The sequence below is a fragment of the Martes martes genome, assembly GCF_963455335.1.
Source record: "Martes martes genome assembly, chromosome: 7".
NCBI classification, from domain to species: Eukaryota; Metazoa; Chordata; class Mammalia; order Carnivora; family Mustelidae; genus Martes; species Martes martes.
The window spans coordinates 105,801,233-105,819,380 of NC_137894.1; the positions used below are offsets into that span (position 1 = coordinate 105,801,233).

The 18,148-nt window shown below is 33.4% G+C and overlaps 1 protein-coding gene across 1 annotated transcript in view; it reads right to left on the minus strand.

Moving 5' to 3' along the window:
- The window catches only part of LOC308346238 (protein SIX6OS1), a gene marked incomplete at its 3' end in the record, with an annotated part of 56,430 nt that overhangs the window by 18,074 nt on the left and 20,208 nt on the right, over window positions 1-18,148 (minus strand). The window contains exons 5-12 of the mRNA XM_080808954.1: window positions 16,925-17,112; window positions 16,792-16,834; window positions 14,695-14,815; window positions 13,640-13,737; window positions 11,840-11,973; window positions 11,197-11,273; window positions 4,936-5,021; window positions 4,792-4,850 (exon numbers count right to left, since the gene is read on the minus strand). Of these exons, the coding sequence (XP_080665080.1) occupies window positions 4,792-4,850; window positions 4,936-5,021; window positions 11,197-11,273; window positions 11,840-11,973; window positions 13,640-13,737; window positions 14,695-14,815; window positions 16,792-16,834; window positions 16,925-17,112 (806 nt within the window). The remainder of the gene's footprint in view (window positions 1-4,791; window positions 4,851-4,935; window positions 5,022-11,196; window positions 11,274-11,839; window positions 11,974-13,639; window positions 13,738-14,694; window positions 14,816-16,791; window positions 16,835-16,924; window positions 17,113-18,148) is intronic.

Genomic DNA, 18,148 nt, shown 5'->3' on the forward strand with positions numbered 1-18,148 from the left:
AAGATTTTTATTTATTTGACAGAGATAAAGAAAGAGAGCACAAGAGTAGGCAGAGTGGCAGGCAGAGGAAGAGCAAGAAGGAGACTCCCCCCTAAGCAGGGAACCTAACATGGAACTTGATCCCAGGACTGAGATCATGACCTGAGCTGAAGGCAGACGCTTAAACAACTGAGTCATTCGGGCTCCCCTTCCATTCTCTTTATGTCTTTTGATGAACAGAAATTCTTAAGTTTAGTATAGCCAAATTTATCAACCTTTCTTTTGGTTGGGCATTTTAATTCTTATTTAAGAAATTCTTTCCTACCTTGAATAGACCTTTTTCTACTTGATCATCTGAAAGCTTTTGTCTTTTGCAGTTAAGTCACAACTATTATTTTCATCACATATTAACTTCCTCAAAAGACGGGCTTGGAGATTGTTGAAAAGAGTCCTTTTTTCTTCTAAGATAACTACATGCCTTTTTGGGTATGAAGCCTTACTATATACGCTGAACAGCAGCTAGACTATACCAGACATATGCATTTCCCCACATATCTGTATTAGGGGTGCACTGTTCCTAGAGATCAGCTTTCTTTCCTTGTCTAACACTCTGTCAGCTTAGTATATATAGAAAATTATAAACAGGTGGAACAAATCATCTGTGCAGTTAAGATACAATTCTTTCTTCCAGAAGACAGCATGAAGAAAACCCATGTTACATGGAATAAGCACATTATGTTGGTTGACTATTATATTGAGAGAGAGAAGCAGAAGCATAGTTTATTCTAAGACCATTCTGAATATACATATATTTACAGAATTTTTCTACTGCCAAAATGAGCCAGTTTTTTAAAGTTTTTATTTGAACTCCAGTTAGTTAACACAGTGTAATATTAGTTTCAGGTGTGCAATTTAGTGACTCAAAACTTAAAACACCTGGTGCTCATCACAAGTACACCCCTTAATTCTCACCACCTATTTAACCCACCTCCCAACCTCCTTTTCTTCTCATCCATCAGTTTGTTCTCTATAGTTAAGAGTCTGCTTTTTGGTTTGCCTCTTTTTCCCCTCCATGACTGTTTGTTTTGTTTCTTAAATTCCACATACAAGTGAAATCATATGGTATTTTTCTTTCTTTGATTTATTTCACTTACCATAATACTCTCTAGAGCTCCATCCAAGTTGTTGCAAATGGCAAGATTTCATTTTTTTATGACTAATACTGCATTACACACACACACACACACACACACACACACACACACCCCACATCTTCATCCATTCATCAATCAAGGGACATTTGAGCTCTTTCCATAATTTGGCTATTGTTGATACTGCTGCTACAACATCAGGGCACATGTGCCCCTTCAAATCAGTATTTTTGTATCCTTTGGGTAAATACCTAGTTAGTAATGCAATTGCTGTATCACAGGATAGTTCTATTTTTAACTTTTTAAGGAACCTTCATACTGTTTTCCACAGTGGCTACACCAGTTTGCATTCCTATCAACAGTGCAAGAAGGTTTCCCTTTCTCCACATCTTCACCAAAATCTGTTGTTCCCTGTATTGTTAATTTTAGCCATTCTGACAGGTGTGAGATGGTATCTTGTTTTATTTGTATTTCCCTGATGATGAGTGATGTTGAGCATCTTTTCATGTGCCTGTATGTCTTCTTTGAAAAATGTCTATTCATGTCTTCTATTTTTTAATTGGATTATTTGTTTTGGGGGTGCTGAGTCTTACAAGTTCTTTACATATTTTATATATTAACCCTTAATCAGATATGTCAGTTGCAAATAACTTCTCTCACTGCATAGGTTGCCTTTCAGTTTTGTTGACTGTTCCCTTGGCTGTGCAGAAAATTTATTTTGATGAAATCCCAACAGTTTATTTTTGCTTTTGTTTCCCTTGCCTCAAGAGGTGTATCTAGTAAGAAGTTGCTATGGCCGATGTCAAAGAGGTTACTGCCTGTGTTTTCCTCTAGGATTTTAATGGTTTCCTGTCTTACATATAGGTCTTTCATCAATTTTGAATTTATTTTTATGTATGGTGTAAGAAAATAGTCCAATTTCATTCTTTTGCATATGGCTGTCCAGTATTCTCAACATCATTTCTTGAAGAGACTGTTTCCTTTCCATTGAATGGTCTTTCCTACCTTGTCAAAGATTAGTTGACCATATAGTTGTGGGTCCATTTCTAGATTTCTTGTGCTGTTCCACTGATCTATGTGTCTGGTTTTTTGTTTTTGTTTTTGATTTGTTTTGTTTTTTTATTTGACAGAGATCACAAGCAGGCAAAGAGGCAGGCGGAGAGAGAGGAAGGGAAGAAGGCTCCCTGCTGAGCAGAGAGCCTGATGCGGGGCTCGATCCCAGGACCTTGGGATCATGACCTGAGCCCAAGGCAGAGGCTTCAACCCACTGAGCCACCCAGGCGCCCCTATGTGTCTGTTTTTATGCCAGTACCATACCATCTTTATCACTACAGCTTTGTAATATAATTTACGTCTGGAATTGTGATGTCTCCAGCTTTGTTTTTTTAAGGTTGCTTTGGCTATTCAGGCTCTTTGTGGTTCCATAAAAATTTCTGATTGTTTATTCTAGCTCTGTGAAAAATGATGGTAGTATTTTGATAGAGATTGCATCATATGTGTAGATTACTTTGGGTAACACAGATATTTTAACAGTATTTGTTCTTCTAATACATGAGCATGGAATGTTTCTCCATTTCTTTGTGTCATCTTCAATTTCTTTTATCAGTGTTTTATAATTTTCAGATTATGGGTCTTTCATCTCTTTGGTTAGGTTTATTCCTGGGTATCTTAAGGTTTTTGGTGCAATTGTAAATGGGATTTATTCCTTAATTTCTTTCTGCTGCTTTATTATTGGCATATAGAAATGAAACAAATTTCTGTATATTGACTTTGCATCTTGCAACTTTACTGAATTCATGTTACCAGTTCTAGCAGTTTTTTGGTGAAGTATTTCAGGTTTTCTCTAAATAGTATCATATCATCTACAAATAGTTTCCCTGCTGATTTGCCTGCCTTTTATTTCTTTTTGTTGTCTGATTGCTGTGGCAAGGATTTGCAATATTATGTTGGATAAAAGAGGTAAGAGTGAACATCCCTATCTTGTTCCTGATCATAAAGGAAAAGATCTCAGTTTTTCCCCACCAAGGATGATTTCAATCGTGGGTTTTTTGTATATGGACTTTATTCTGTTGAGGAATGCTCCCTCTAAACCTACTTTATTGAGGGTTTTTATCATGAATGGATGTTGTACTTTGTCAAATGCTTTTTCTCCATCTACTGAAAGGATCATATGGTTCTTATCCTTTCTTTTATTAATGTGATGTGTCATGTTGATTGATTTGTGAATACTGAACCAACCTTGCAACTCAGGAATAAATCCCACTTGATAGTGGTGAGCAGTTCTTTCAATGTACTGCTGGATTTGGTTTGTTTGTTTTGTTGAGAATTTCTGCATCCATGTTCATTAGGGATATTGGCCTGTAGGTTTTTTTTTTTAATCATATTATGAGTTGATTTATTTTTTAATATCTTGTCAGTATTTTTTTTAATTTCTTTTCAGCATAACAGAATTCATTGTTTTTTGCACCACACCCAGTGCTCCATGCCTGTAGGTTTTTGTTGTTGTTGTTTTAGTAGAGTCTTTATCTGGTTTTGGCATCAGGGTAATGCTGGCCTCATAAAATATATGTGAAAGTTCTCCTTCCTTTTCTATTTTTGGAATAGTTTGAGAAGAATAGGTATTAACTCTTCTTTAAATGTTTGGTAAAATTTGCCTGTGAAGCCATCTGGCCCTGGATTTTGTTTGTTGGGAGATTTTATATTACTGATTCAATAGAATGAGACATTTTTAAAACTTCTAAATAAAAGGCTATAATCCACATCATATAGACAAGAAAAAGTGAAGACTTTTATATAGCCTAATATATATATAGTGTAATAACTGTTATTCATTATTGGATTACTAATATGTATGTACATGTACATATGAGATGTCTTATATTACACATTGTATTTTATATATTATGTATACACATGTACATATACAAATAAATATATATTTACATACACACACGTAGAGTTTTTTCCAAGAGTATGATACCCTTAAAATTTTCCAACAGCTAGTTGATCTAAGAAAATAAACTCATATATATCTCTCCAGTAACCTTTCTATGCTTTTATTCAAAGAAAATAATCCAAACAGTAAAAGATTTATGTAAAAGAATATAGTAGCCTAACCTAGAAACAATAAAATATTTAATATTTTGAAGAAGAATGGCTAAATAATTAAAATAATTCAATATAAAAATAATTCAATATTTTGAGATAATGGCTAAATGAATTACAGCATATCCTTCCATGGCACATGATATAGTCATTAAAAATAAAATCTGTTTAATGGCATAGAAAAATATCCTAAACAGTATATCAAATGGAAAGAAAAGATTACAAAATGATATGTAGTATGTTTCAAATTTGGGGGAGAAAATAAAAGAAAACACATATACATAGGAAAGAAGGACAAGAACATATACCAGTATGGATGGTGCCAGTTATACCTGGGTGATGGTATCTTTGTTTCTTTTGTATTTTTCCCTGTTTTCCAAATCTTTTACAATGAAATGATATATTTTATATTGAGTGAAAAATGTTTTTTAAAACCAGGCATGCACAGTCAGTTAATCAAAGATGTGAACAATCCAAATAATATATTTGAATAGTATAAAAACTGGATATAATTTGTTACTCCCATTTCTTAGGAAAAAATATAAACAGCAAATACCTGTATCTCCTTTTTCAAACCACTGACTGCAATTTGATTGTTTCTGTGGGGTTAACAATCTAAAATACAATAAATAAAATTTTTATATTATTTATTGAATTGATAAATTTCAGAATTAAAACATTTTCCTATTTTAAAAGTTACCTGAAATGCATCATATTTTGAGAATTTTTAATAGCCACAGAATTTGAGCATTTTGAATGGTTATTCAGAGTAAAGTCATTAAGTACCTGAACAAAAGAAATTAAGTATTAGAACCAGCTACACAGACAAAAATTTTTTGCTTGCCATGGCTACTGAAGGTTCTCCAATCATCATGAATATGAACAACTATAAACATTAACTGAAACCACTATATACAAAATATTCAAATGCCAGGAAACTTTAAGACTCCATAAGGAATTTAGTATTTTGAACAAGTATAACAACTATGCTTCGTAGTATTTCTACATTTAAGGTAAACTTACAATTTTTTATCCCATATTTATGACTATTCAAGTCAATCTCAACCATTTTCTCAAATGATTTGTGTCTATTCTCTATAACCTCTTAAATTGAACATTAAAAAGCAAAACAGGTTAAAAGATTAAAACCTGAGATTTTGTTTTTTATATATGTATGAACAAGGTAATATTTCATTTTTAACTTTAAATTTTATTTAATATCAATATCTAAGCCACTGCTTTACTAATGTTTGTATTGTCTGTTTCAAGTCATTCAGTCTCTGTGAGTCACTCATTTTGAAGGGTTCCTGATTTTTCTTATTCAACTCAACATAAAAATATCTTTAATAGGAAAAATCCCATTTATTTTTACTATAACAGCCATTGGTCTTAATTCTGTGATCTTATTGTGCTTTTAGATCATAAAAGACCTTGCCCCTTAAAGAACATTTGTCCCTTAAAGAATAAGTGTTGTAACTGTTTCGATGTGTTAAACAATATACATTTTGTATGGGCTCCCTGTAAAAGTATTTGTGCAAGTTAAGTAGTTGTTTATAGTAGATGCTAAGAACTAAAACTGCTGAATATTTGCATTTTTATTTTTATTTATTTATTTTTTTTAGAGAAGTATTTTTTTTTAAAGATTTTAATTTATTTGACAGACAGAGATCACAAGTAGGCAGAGAGACAGGCGGAGAGAGAGGAAGGGAAGCAGGCTCCCAGCCGAGCAGAGAGCCCGACATGGGGCTCGATCCCAGGACCCCGGGATCATGACCCGAGCCGAAGGCAGAGGCCTCAACCCACTGAGCCACCCAGGCGCCCCTGCATTTTTATTTTTAATAAGTACTATGAACCAGTCCTCCAAAGTAATTACACCAAATTACATTCCCACTACTGGTGACTTTACTAGATAGTATCAAATGTTGTAGTGTGCAAATCTGATAGGGGAAACCAGATACCTCATTGGTTTAATATGCATTTCCCTGTACCCCAAAATTCAAGCATCTTGTTTTGTGACACTTTTTCTGTAAACTGTTTTATCTTTTGCCTATCTTAAAAATTAATTTGTATTATGTATTTATGTATTATACATTCTGCATACCAATTTCCTATCTTTCCTGTCATTCTCTATAACTTGTTGGTGTCTTTTGTCACAGCGAAGTTTTTTGTTTTGACGTAGTCCACTGATCAATTTGTCTTTTCTTACACCACACTTCATTGGATTTTGATAATATTTTAAAATGTCCTGGGATAGGGTGCCTGGGTGGCTCAGTCGATTAAGCGGCCAGCCAACTCTTGATTTTGGCTCAGGTCATTATCTCAGGGTTGTGAGACTGAGTCCCACATTGTGCTCTGCACTGGGTATGGGGCCTGCTTATGATTCTTTCTCTTCCTCTCCCTCTGCCCCTGCTCACTTGCTCTCCCACCCTAAAAAAAAAAAAAATGTTCTGGGATTATGTAAATATTCTGAAATTAAGACTATGGTGATGGTTACACCACCTTTAGAATATGCTAAAAACTGGGGAACCTAGGAGGCTCAGTTGGTTAAGCCTCTGCCTTCTGCCCAGGTCATGATCTCAGGGTCCTGGGATCGAGGCCCACATCAGGCTCTCTGCTCAGCAGGGAGCCTGCCTCTCCCTCTCTGCTTGTCTCTCTGCCTACTTGTGATTTCTTTGTCAAACAAATGGATAAAATCTTAAAAAAAAAAAAAAATACACTAAAAACCACTGAAATGCACATTTTAAAATGAATTTTATGATAAACATTTCGATATCTAGGAGTATGAGTTTCTCTCACATTGTTTAAAAAGATCTATTATTTTAAATCTTTAAAATTATTTATCTGTTGATAAAGTGTCAATATGATGGACAGATTTTCTAATGCTATCATTATAATTCTTGGGAAAACCAATTTTAGTCATAATATATTGTTTCTTTTAATGTTACAGTGCCAAACTAGGTTTCCTAATAATTTATTTGGATTTCTCGTGCTCGCTTCGGCAGCACATATACTAAAATTTATTTGGATTTCTACATGTATATTCATTCTTGAGATGAATGTATAATTTTTTTTCACACTTTGTCCTTGCTAACTAATGAATTGCCATGCATAATTTATTGGTTAGTTTCCAACTTCTTCTATACTCTAGAATTGCTTATTAATAATAAATAATAAAATGACTGCTCTCACCGGCAATTTTTCCTCTCAGGGAGCATCTGACAATGTCTGGAGACCATTTTCTATTGTCTTTTCTTTGGTGTGAGTGCTATTTGCCCCTAGAAGTTCACAAAATGACCCTACAAAAAAGGGATTATCTCGCCTAAAATGTCAATAATGTCAGAGTTTAGAAATTCTGATTTAGTCCTTAAAGGTTTGGTAGAATTCACAGGAAAAACTGATTCTGGTATGTTTTGAAAGGGGTGTGTGTTTGTTTGTGTGTGTGTGTGTGTGTGTGTGTGTGTCGGAGGGAGAAGGAAAGAGCAGATTTTGCTTACATTTCAGTTTCGCTTACATTTCCAGTTCTTCTAGTTTATGGTTCTATTCATGTCTTTCTTTTTCAGTCTACTTAACAATTTATATTGTCCTAGAAAATTAACCCCCTCACCTAATTTTTCAAATTTATTGTTATAAAGTCTTACATAGTATTCTCTTAGGGCCTTGAAAACATTTCTTCCCTATGTACAAGGATATGCACTTTCCCCCCTTATCATTCTTTCCTTTCGGAGGTGGGGCTTCTCTTTTTTTATACTTGCCACAATTTTATTTTATTGATATTTAAAAGTTATTAACTTCTGGCTATACTGATTAACCCAACTTTCTAATTTCATTAATTTCTGCTCTTCTCTTTATTAATTCCTACTTTCTTTGGATTGTTATTTTCCTGTTTTGAGTTGAGCTTTTTTCCCACTTAGAGTTCAGCTAATTTTAATCTTTAATACTTGTTTTCAAATATAAATTTCGGAAGACCAATTTGGATACATTCCATAGGTTTTGGTTTATAGTATTCTAAATAGTTTTATTTTGATTTCTTCTATAACCCGCAAATAATTGAAAGTGTATGAATTTCTTTTTCCTCTGCTAAATACTTTTTTGAGAGGAGGATTTATCTTTTTGTTGAACTTCTCTTTTTTTATATAGTGGTAAGTAAAGAGAACAACTTTTAAAACTGGTTGAAATATCCTTTTAGTTGTAGTAAATGGTCAATCTTGGTGAATACTGCAAATATCAGGAAAAGAAAGCATAGATGAGTCTGAGAAATGACACTGTAGAAATGGTGCTCTCAGCCCTAGTAAGTGAACCTGAGTCACTTTGAATTTCATGGCAGGTCAGAGGAAAATAAATATTTATCTTGTTTAAGATGCTGTTATTTCATTCATTTGGTTTTGTATTGTTACACATGTACCCAAACTCAACACCTAAACTCAAGATAGAACTTTTTTTGAGAGAGCTATCCTTTTTAAACTGTGGATTCAATACTTTCTCGGAATTCTATCAATTTTTACTTTACATATGGTGCATCACGGTTCTTAGAACTTGGTGAGTTACTCTTTTCCAAAAATATGAAATATATTTATCCCTATTAATGATTTTTGTCTTGAACTCTATTTTATATAACATTGTTACATCTGCTTTTTGTTTGCATTTGTCTGATATATATTTCCCATTTCCTTCTACCTTCAATTTTCATTTGTCAAATTGTTTCAGCTCTTCTGTTTTAAAAGTATATGACTGTTCCACTCTGGAAAACAGTATGGAGGTTCCCCAAAAAGCTATATATAGAACTACCTTACAATCCAGTAATTGCACTACTAGGTATTACCCAAAGAATACAAAAATACTAATTCAAAGGGATACATGCACCTCTCTGTTTACAGCAGCATTACCAATAATAGCCAAATGGAGAGTGTCCAAATGTCCACTGACTAATGAATAAAGGAGATATTCACACGTACACACCACACACACACAAATGGGAGTATTACTCAGCTGTGAGAAAGAATGAAATACTGCTATTCGCAATGATGTGGATGGAGCTAGCGAGTATTAGCTAAGTGAAATAGTCAGAGAAAGACAAATACCATATAATTTCACTCATATGTGGAATTTAAGATACAAAACAAATGAACACTGGGGGAAAGAGAAAGGGAAAGCCATAAAAGGGACTTTTTTTTACAATTTTACAATTACAGAGAACAAACTAAGGGTTACTGGAGGGGAGGTGGGCAGGAGAATGGGTTAAATGGGCGATAGATATTACGAAGGGCTCTTACTGTGATGAGCTCTGGGTATTGTGTGTAAGTGATGAATCACTACATTGTATACCTGAAAGAAACTGGAATTTTAAAACTTGGAAGAGGAAAAAAAAGTATATGTCTGTATTTGTATATATATTCCACAGAAGCACCTCTGTCAATTGCTAATTACCGATTTGTTTGAAACTATTTATGGCATCTTATTTTCTATTTACAATGCATTCTAGCTATTTTATTCACCCTTCCATTCTTGCCTTTTGTTGAACTGATTAAGTTTTCTTTGTCTCATCCTTTTTGTCCTACTATTTAAAATTTTACACATGGCATTTCATTTATGTTGTATATCCTTACGTGTTCAATATACATGCATGAATTCACACTTTTTGTTTTCCAACAATATAAAAGTAAATCAGTATTATTTCTTCTCTACCTCCATCCCCAAACAAAAAAAAGAACTTGGGTAAATTTTTGTTTCCCTCATTTATCTTCCCACCTTCATCCCATATTGATCTAATCTGAAATTTTAGTACCAGATTTATAAGTTTTGTAATTAATACATATTTAGAATTAATAAGTTTCATTAATTACTTTGGTCACTACACCTCTGTTTGTATATTATTAATCATGAATTAATGAAAGCAATCATATTTTTCATTGAGAATTTCCCTATGGACTATTTTCAGGAAAAATGGGGGAGGATGGAGATGTGCCACATCAAAATCTAGCTTTCTGGGTGGTATGTTCCCTGTTTTTCATAAGCATCATGAACTCCCTACATTACCACCTATCTCTCTAACCCAAACTCTTACACTTACTGCTTCCACCTGGAGACAGTCATCCCATTGCTGATTACTGCCCAAAGGCAAAGGGGTTATGAGATGAACAGGTGTTAACTAACTCCCACTGAAGTAACCCAACCAATTACCCTACTCATTATCTCCACTCCTATTCCTTCTGCAAGAGTATTCTATACAAGTCATGGGCCACAATTTCCCTCTTCAATCTAATTCTGGTTTCCTTCTTCAGAAATGTTTTTGGTCTACTGGGTATGGGACTTGGTTTCTTGTTTGTTTGTTTTCTTAGAGAGAGAGACTGTATGTGTGCATGCAAGCATTGGGGAGGGGCAGAGGGACATAGAGAGAGAGAATCTTACGCAGGTTCCATGTCCAGCGTGGAGTCCAATGCAGGGCTCAATCTCACATCCCTGAGATCAAGACCTGAGCCAAAATCAAAAGTCGGACACTAAACTCACTGAGCCACCCAGGTGCCCCAGGGCACCTTTTCTATTTTTAAGAGTGAGGCTAGGGTGCATGGGTGGCTCAGTCGTTGAGCCTCTGCCGTCGGCTGGGGTCATGATCCCAGGGTCCTGGGATCAAACCCCACATCTGGCTCCCTGCTCAGCAGGAAGCCTGCTTCTTCCTCTCCCACTCCCCCTGCTTGTGTTCCCTCTCTTGCTGTGTCTCCCTCTGTCAAATAAATAAGTAAAATCTTAAAAAAAAAAAAATAAGGCTATGCAGTGAATATTCAGGGTGACATTCTGAAATTGTTTTAAGATTTTTAGACCTTGAGTTGTAGTAATGGCTGAGTTAATATATTTATAACACATATATACACATAAACACAGACCCATGTTCTAAATGCAGTACATGCATGGTTTCATTTAATGCAAGCAAATATTTAATTTATACTATTAAAAAAGAAATACCTACCTGCACATTGTTTTCTTTCTGTCTAAAGTCAATATTGGCAAGCTTTGCCTGCTTCATAGAACTTTCTTCTTTTTTATCTAGGTTATAAATTGTACAACTTCAAATGAATTCCAGAGATAGAATCAAAAATTATGCCCAACATTCAACGTAAGCTTGTAATTTAAAAAATCAAGTTACATGAATATTTAACTTAAAATATAGAAATGTGAAATATCTACATGTTTTAATTCCATACTATATAACAGTTATTTCAATAAGCACCGAATGAAATATGATTCAAATATCTTAGGAGACTAAGTCACAAATATCATTAACACAAGTCTGCTATCCACTTTAATTATACATTCTGATAACTTCTCAAATGAAAAATTTCTTATTATTCATCCTCCTCTGACAGCTGTGCAAGCAGACCAGAACACTTCTTTTAATATCTTGTGAGTGATTTCTCTCTCAAAGAAAAAAATTTAGGCATAGAAGGCATATCTTGTTTGCTCTCAGAAAGAATCAAAGTGGTACTTTCCTGAGTCTACTGGTCTCTAGTATTGTCTGTTCTTGCTTACACCTAATGATAGCAAAAATTGCTTCTATTTCTTCTATGTGTTTGCAAAGAAAACTAAGTTTTTAAATAATTAAGATACTGTACCTATAACTCTTGGTTCTGAAGAATGCATCTTCATTAGTCTGACTAATTTCTGAGATTCATACGGAAGAAATAATTGACTGTTTTGAGGAGTTTTATTCAATATAAGTGCAGGTTGTTCATCTTTTTCAAAAATTCTGAAGAGTGAATTACATTAAATATTTAGTAAGTAAAAATGCACTTTAAATATATTTTAAAGCTAGAAGAGATATTTATATACTATACAGTTTAAACTCATTTTGCATACACTAAAACTGAGTTCCAGAAAATTTGATAGATCTGCCCAATATTATTAAATTATTTACAGGTGTCACAGCTAAAACACACTTTTCCTGATTAAGTCTAGTACCCTTCTTAGTATACCACACTTTAATTTTTAAAACAATTATTTTAAAAGAATTTCTAAGTATATCAAAGACACTTAAAACCAAAACTTTATCCACAAATAGCATGCTGTATATTTCAAAGTACTCCAAAACTTTAAAAATAATTATTCAGGAACAAATCAGCTAGTATACTAGAATCCAGAAATCACTAAAGCAATTTATAATCATAAATATGTCTTTTAAGTTTTTTACTGGAAGAAAAAAAACTCATTGAATTTTTCCTAAATTAGAGAAATAATTTTAGTTATTGATACTTAGGTACTTTAAGTAATGATGTTATTTATAATAACTATCAAAATAGAAATTGGGTGAAAATGACTAAACAGTTACATAAATTCCCCTCAATATAGAGGATTTTTACAGATTAAAAAGTTGCCAATGAAGTGAAATTCTAATCAATTTCTTCACAGAATTAAAGACAGATTATTATGGTTATGAGAAGTGTGAGGGGGGAATCAAGGAAATAATAAATACAAGGAAGTGGGGTCTGAGAAATTAACTGGGGAGAGGAATGTGTTGAAAAATCAGGGCAATAGCAATGGAACTTAATGAGACGAATTTAAGAAGAATTTAAAAGGCTACAGGCAGAAAGAGAAAAAGTAGAAATTTTATCAGAAACAGCAACTATAATACACCTATTTTTCTGTCACACAATAACAGATAAAATCAATCCTTTTTTTTTTTAATGCCTCCACCACTGAAGTCTATTTTATCCCCATTAGGTTGAAAGACAAGGAAGCATAGGATGCCATAGATTCGGCAGCATTTTAATTCATCTTCAGTCTCTGGGGCAAAACAAGAACTGGTCAAGCCGGTGACAGGGGTGATAAAAAGGTAAATACAATGCTATTTCCATAACTGTTCCTCTGTTTTACTCCTTTGGTGACCCATCATCAAAAACTGGGTGAAATGTGTAATGACAGGTTATAAAACAGCAAATGTGCTACTGCTACCTTATTTCTCTCTATACATTATCCTTGGCCTTACTAAATAACAAGCATACTTGAATGTTAATCTATAATATTTAAGGGTAAAATCAATATTTCTCAAGAAATAAGCAGAAAATAGCCTGCACAAAAGTATATATAAATATACATGTAAATATGTGAATACTAGTGGCTTGGGATAGAATATAAAATATAGAATCAAATGCTTAGATGCAGAATAAATGCTCATATAAAAATCCCATTTTAAAGTTTACCTAGGGGTGCCTGGGTGGCTCAGTCAGCTGACCATCCAACTCTTGATCTTGGCTCAGGTCATGATCTCAGGGTCGTGAGATTGAGCCATGGGTTCAGCTCCACACTCAGCATGGAGTCTGCCTGAGATTCTCTCCTTCTCCCTCTGTCTCTCCCCCTGCTTGTGCATGCTCTCCAAATAAATAAATAATAAAATCTTTATAAAAAATAAGGTTTACCTATCCTTTTCTTTCAATTCCTTTATCCTTTCTATATTTTTATTTTTTTCTTCCAGAGTTTCTCCAAGATTCTTAGTTTCATGGAGTCTTGCAATCTGCTAAAAAGAAAAATGGCAAAGCAAAACAAAGTAATTATCTGCAAAGCATTAAGGAACATATACTTCATTTTAACTAATGAATATGATTTTTTCTACATAATCACAGGATTTATGTTTTTGTGGCATTAGCTATCTTTTAGTGAAAGTTGTTAAAACAAGGTCAAAATTAAAAATAATTCATACTCCTTTAACTTTTCCTTACAAATCCATTAACAAACCTAGATTCAGTGAACTTCCACCTTCTTTTTTAAAAAGGTCAGAAGCAAAGTAGGTATCAATTTCCTATATATAGACACAGTTACCCTATATTTTGAAGGAAGTAGCATCTACTTTGTTCTTATTATTAAAATGATTTTACATTATTTGGAAACTTATACCTATGAATGATAAATGTATCTTCTTTAACACAATTTACAAAAAGTCCATAAAATCAGGTGTTCAATTTTTTTCTCAGAATTTGGAAATGACTTTGATGGGTTCTCAAACAGTCAATGAAAGCCATTTTGGTAGAGGACAATAAAAATGTATTCGAGAAAAATACCATGCACCATCAATCTTAAGAGCTAAACTAGTTCTAGCTTAGTTCTATAAAGATTAAAACCATAAATTTTCAAAATTAAATTCTTTAAACAATTTACTGTCTTGTTCTCTTTTTTGACAACACTGTTGTAGCCCTTTTAGTGCCTTTAAATTCCTGTTATTAAGCTGTGTTTTGTTTTTAATCAATCTTTTTTCAACTGCCAAAGAAAATTAAATTATTCTGTAAAACTCGTAACTAAATATGCTCCGTACCTAAAACACATATTGGCTCCAAAGGTAATCTGAGGTAAATAGAATTTCCTAAGTCTTTCTCTATATTTAGGCTCTTTAGAAATAGCACTTCTAAGACTGTCAACTAACATAGCATTATACTTATACATTAATACATATATTAGAAACATATTACAAAATATATACCTGGTTTAAATAACTAATTTCTATTTCCACTTCATCTACTTCTTTCTTCAATTCAGATGAACTTTTGGAATAATCGCTGGCATGTTTAAGAATATCTTGTGTTTTACATCTCACGTTAGCCCTTTTATGTTAAGGAACTATGTTATGCAAGTAAATTTTACTTTTATAATATATGTACCATATCAGAAACAGTTAATACTATGTAAAATTTTTTATATATGTTCCATATTGGAAATAAGTAATATTAATAACAGTATCTAAAAATAGAGGCAAAACTAATATAATCATTTGGCAAACTGACAAAGGTAACTTATTGCTTACCTATGTTATACATTGAGCTTAAAAACTCTTCCTGTAAAATATTTGTTAGAATTTTTTCTTTTACTTAAATATTTCACACGGTGGTTTTTTGCTTTTATTATTTTTACCCAAGTTCATCATGTCATCTGGCATGACTAATAATACGTAATCAATTCAGGTCCAGATTTGACTTCTTGTGTTTCCATTGTTTATTTATTCCAAAGTCGACATTTAAAACTCCAACTGGGGCACATGGGTGGCTCAGTCAGTTGGGTGTCTGACTGTTGATTTTGGCTCAGGTCATGGTCCAACGGCCATGGGATCAAGCCCCACAGTGGGGCTCTGAGCTCAGCAGAGTGTCTGCTTAGGATTTTCTCTCCCTCTACCCCTCCCCTCTCAAGAATAAATAACTAATTCTTTTTAAAATATTAATTAATTAATTAAAAATTAATTAATTTCCCTTTTCTTACTCTGTAAGTTTCATCAGTGTAGCTGCCAGACTCAGAAGACAGCTAGATCTTCCATCTGGGCTTCATGCTTAAACTAGATTTATGCCCAACTTCAAGAATTTCTCAGCTGTTAACAGACATTCTGCATAGTTATTAACTATTACAATTTCCTAAGTTACTCTACAAATCATTTAGGAGAACTTAAAAATTAATAGAATAGTGGTAGTGAACAAGAACCCTAGAGAAAATCTGTCTAGTTAAGGCAGAGTAAGAAATACTCTGCCTTAAAATATATAACATGTATGCTAGAACATAAAATTTCAGATGAATATTACTTATAATGCTATATTGTCATAAAAAGTACCAATTAAAATTTTTAGATACAGGTATTTAAATCCTAATCTTCAGTTTTCCCTATCTCCTTCACCTCTTCTTGTTTCTCACATAATCTTATTTCTCATCCCTTCCTACATCAAACTTCCTAAACTTCTGCTATGCCTTGTGCATCAACCAACCTCTGCCTCTTCCCATTGAGAAGTTACAACACAGGTAGGCAGCAAATAAACAACTAAAAACAGTATAAGCTAAAACCTAAACATGAAGAGAGCAAGCAACAAAGGAGTTAAAAGGATGATTTAGAATGAAGCAGAATGAAGCGAGGTAGAATGCAGGGATAAAGAAGACTTAGTACAAGCAGTGGAGTTATAATCTGATAGGAAAGCACATGAAGGACTGCAGAGGTTGGAAGAGGATTAAAGTTCTAAGTTCATCATCAGGGAAGATCTCCTGGACAAACAGATGAGACTTAGACCAATTAAGAATTACTTAATCATCTAATAAAATGCCACTGTATTAGAATTATTTATTTATGTGTCTGTCTTCCCTACTAAACTGTGAGCTCCTTACAAAAAGCTCTGTAACTTCTCAAGGACTGCCTGGCACAAGGTAGGTACCAAATCAATTTCTAATAGATGAGTAGATAATTGTGACTCACCTCCTCACCACCTTCCTAACCTAACAAGTAATAATCAACAGATTTAACTGCAACTCTTTCTTTGGTAAGACAGAGAAAGATGACTTTTTCATTGGTTTGGTTGCTAAGATACACCACTTAAAGCCAGACATATATACCATTTTATTCTCATTAAAATTGCTTGCTTCTCATCACATGCACATATATGAAAACCAATCCCAGATGACCTTTAAAGTAACTTCTAATTTTTTTAATTAAACAAACAAAAAAAACCCCAAATCCATTTGATTCTTACCAGTAAAACATAATAACAATTAAAATATAGAAATAATACTTATCTAATAAAAATTCTAGGTAAAAATACTTTGTGGATACATATGCAATGTCCATTTAGTAAGCGATGAAAAAGGAGCAGGCACTGAAAAACAAAATCATATTTTAGTCTGATTCATTGTTCTTTTCATGTCAGAGATGCTGTTATTTAAACATATGATAAAAATATTAATACCTAGAAATTCCATAAAGATAGTTTCATTTATTTTTAGTTGTTCAGTACATGCCAATACTCTATTCTGAATTTCTTCATGTTCTCTTTTCTTCTTATAATACTCTTGTGAAAGGGGTGTTTCTGAGTATTTTAACTGATACTGCTTCAAAACATCTTTATACTGACATATATAACCATGGTACATTTTTCTGTTAAAATTAAAAGAAATGAAGACAATATAACAAGAATATATCTAAAAACTTTCTACGTGTCATCTGTTAAAGTCTAAAAAGTTAAGCATAAAAGGCAAGTCAAATGCCAACTTATCCCTGTTTCCCTCAATACTCTTTACCTTTCAAATTTTCCTTAACTTCATTACACTTTTCAACTCTCTACTCTTTCTCTTCTCTACCTGAGTTATTCCTTACCCCTCTTCAGTTTTACTCCCACCATTCCAAAGGAACTGCCCTCCCCCCAGAAAAGAAAAGAAACTGCCCTTCTCAAGGTCACCAATGATCTAGTTGTCTAACTCCGTGATCTTTTTATTTCTCATCTTAGTTAATACTGCAGAACCTACTTTTTTTTTTTTAAAGTTTTTATTTATCCCAGTTAGTTAACATACAGTGTAATACTAGTTTCAGGTGTACAATATATTTCATTCATCACCCAGTGCTCCTTACAAGTGGACTCCTTAATCCCCATTACATACTTAACCCATCTCCCCAGCTATTTTCCCTTCTGGTAGCCATCAGTTTGTTCTCCATAGTTAAGAGACTGTTTCTTGGTTTGCCTCCCTCTCTCTTTTTTCCCTCTTTGTTAGTTTGTTTCTTCAATTCCACATATAAGTGAAATCATATGATATTTGTATTTTTCTGATTTTCTTTGCTTAGCATAATACTTTCTAGCTCCATCCATGTCATTGCAAATGGCAAAATTTCTTTCTTTTTTATGGCTGAGTAATATTCCACCGTATATAGGTACCACATCTTTATCTTCCATCTGTTGATGGATACTTGGGTTGTTTCCATAATTTGGCTGTGGTAGAAAATGCTGCTATAAATATTGGAGTACATGTATCCCTTTAACTTAGTATTTTTGTATTCTTTGGGTAAATACCTACTAGTTCAATTGCTGGATCATAGGGGAGTTCTATTTTTAACTTTCTGAGGAACCTCCATACCATTTTCCAGAGTAGCTGCACCAGGTTACATTTCCACCAACAGTGCAGAGGGTTCCCCTTTCTCC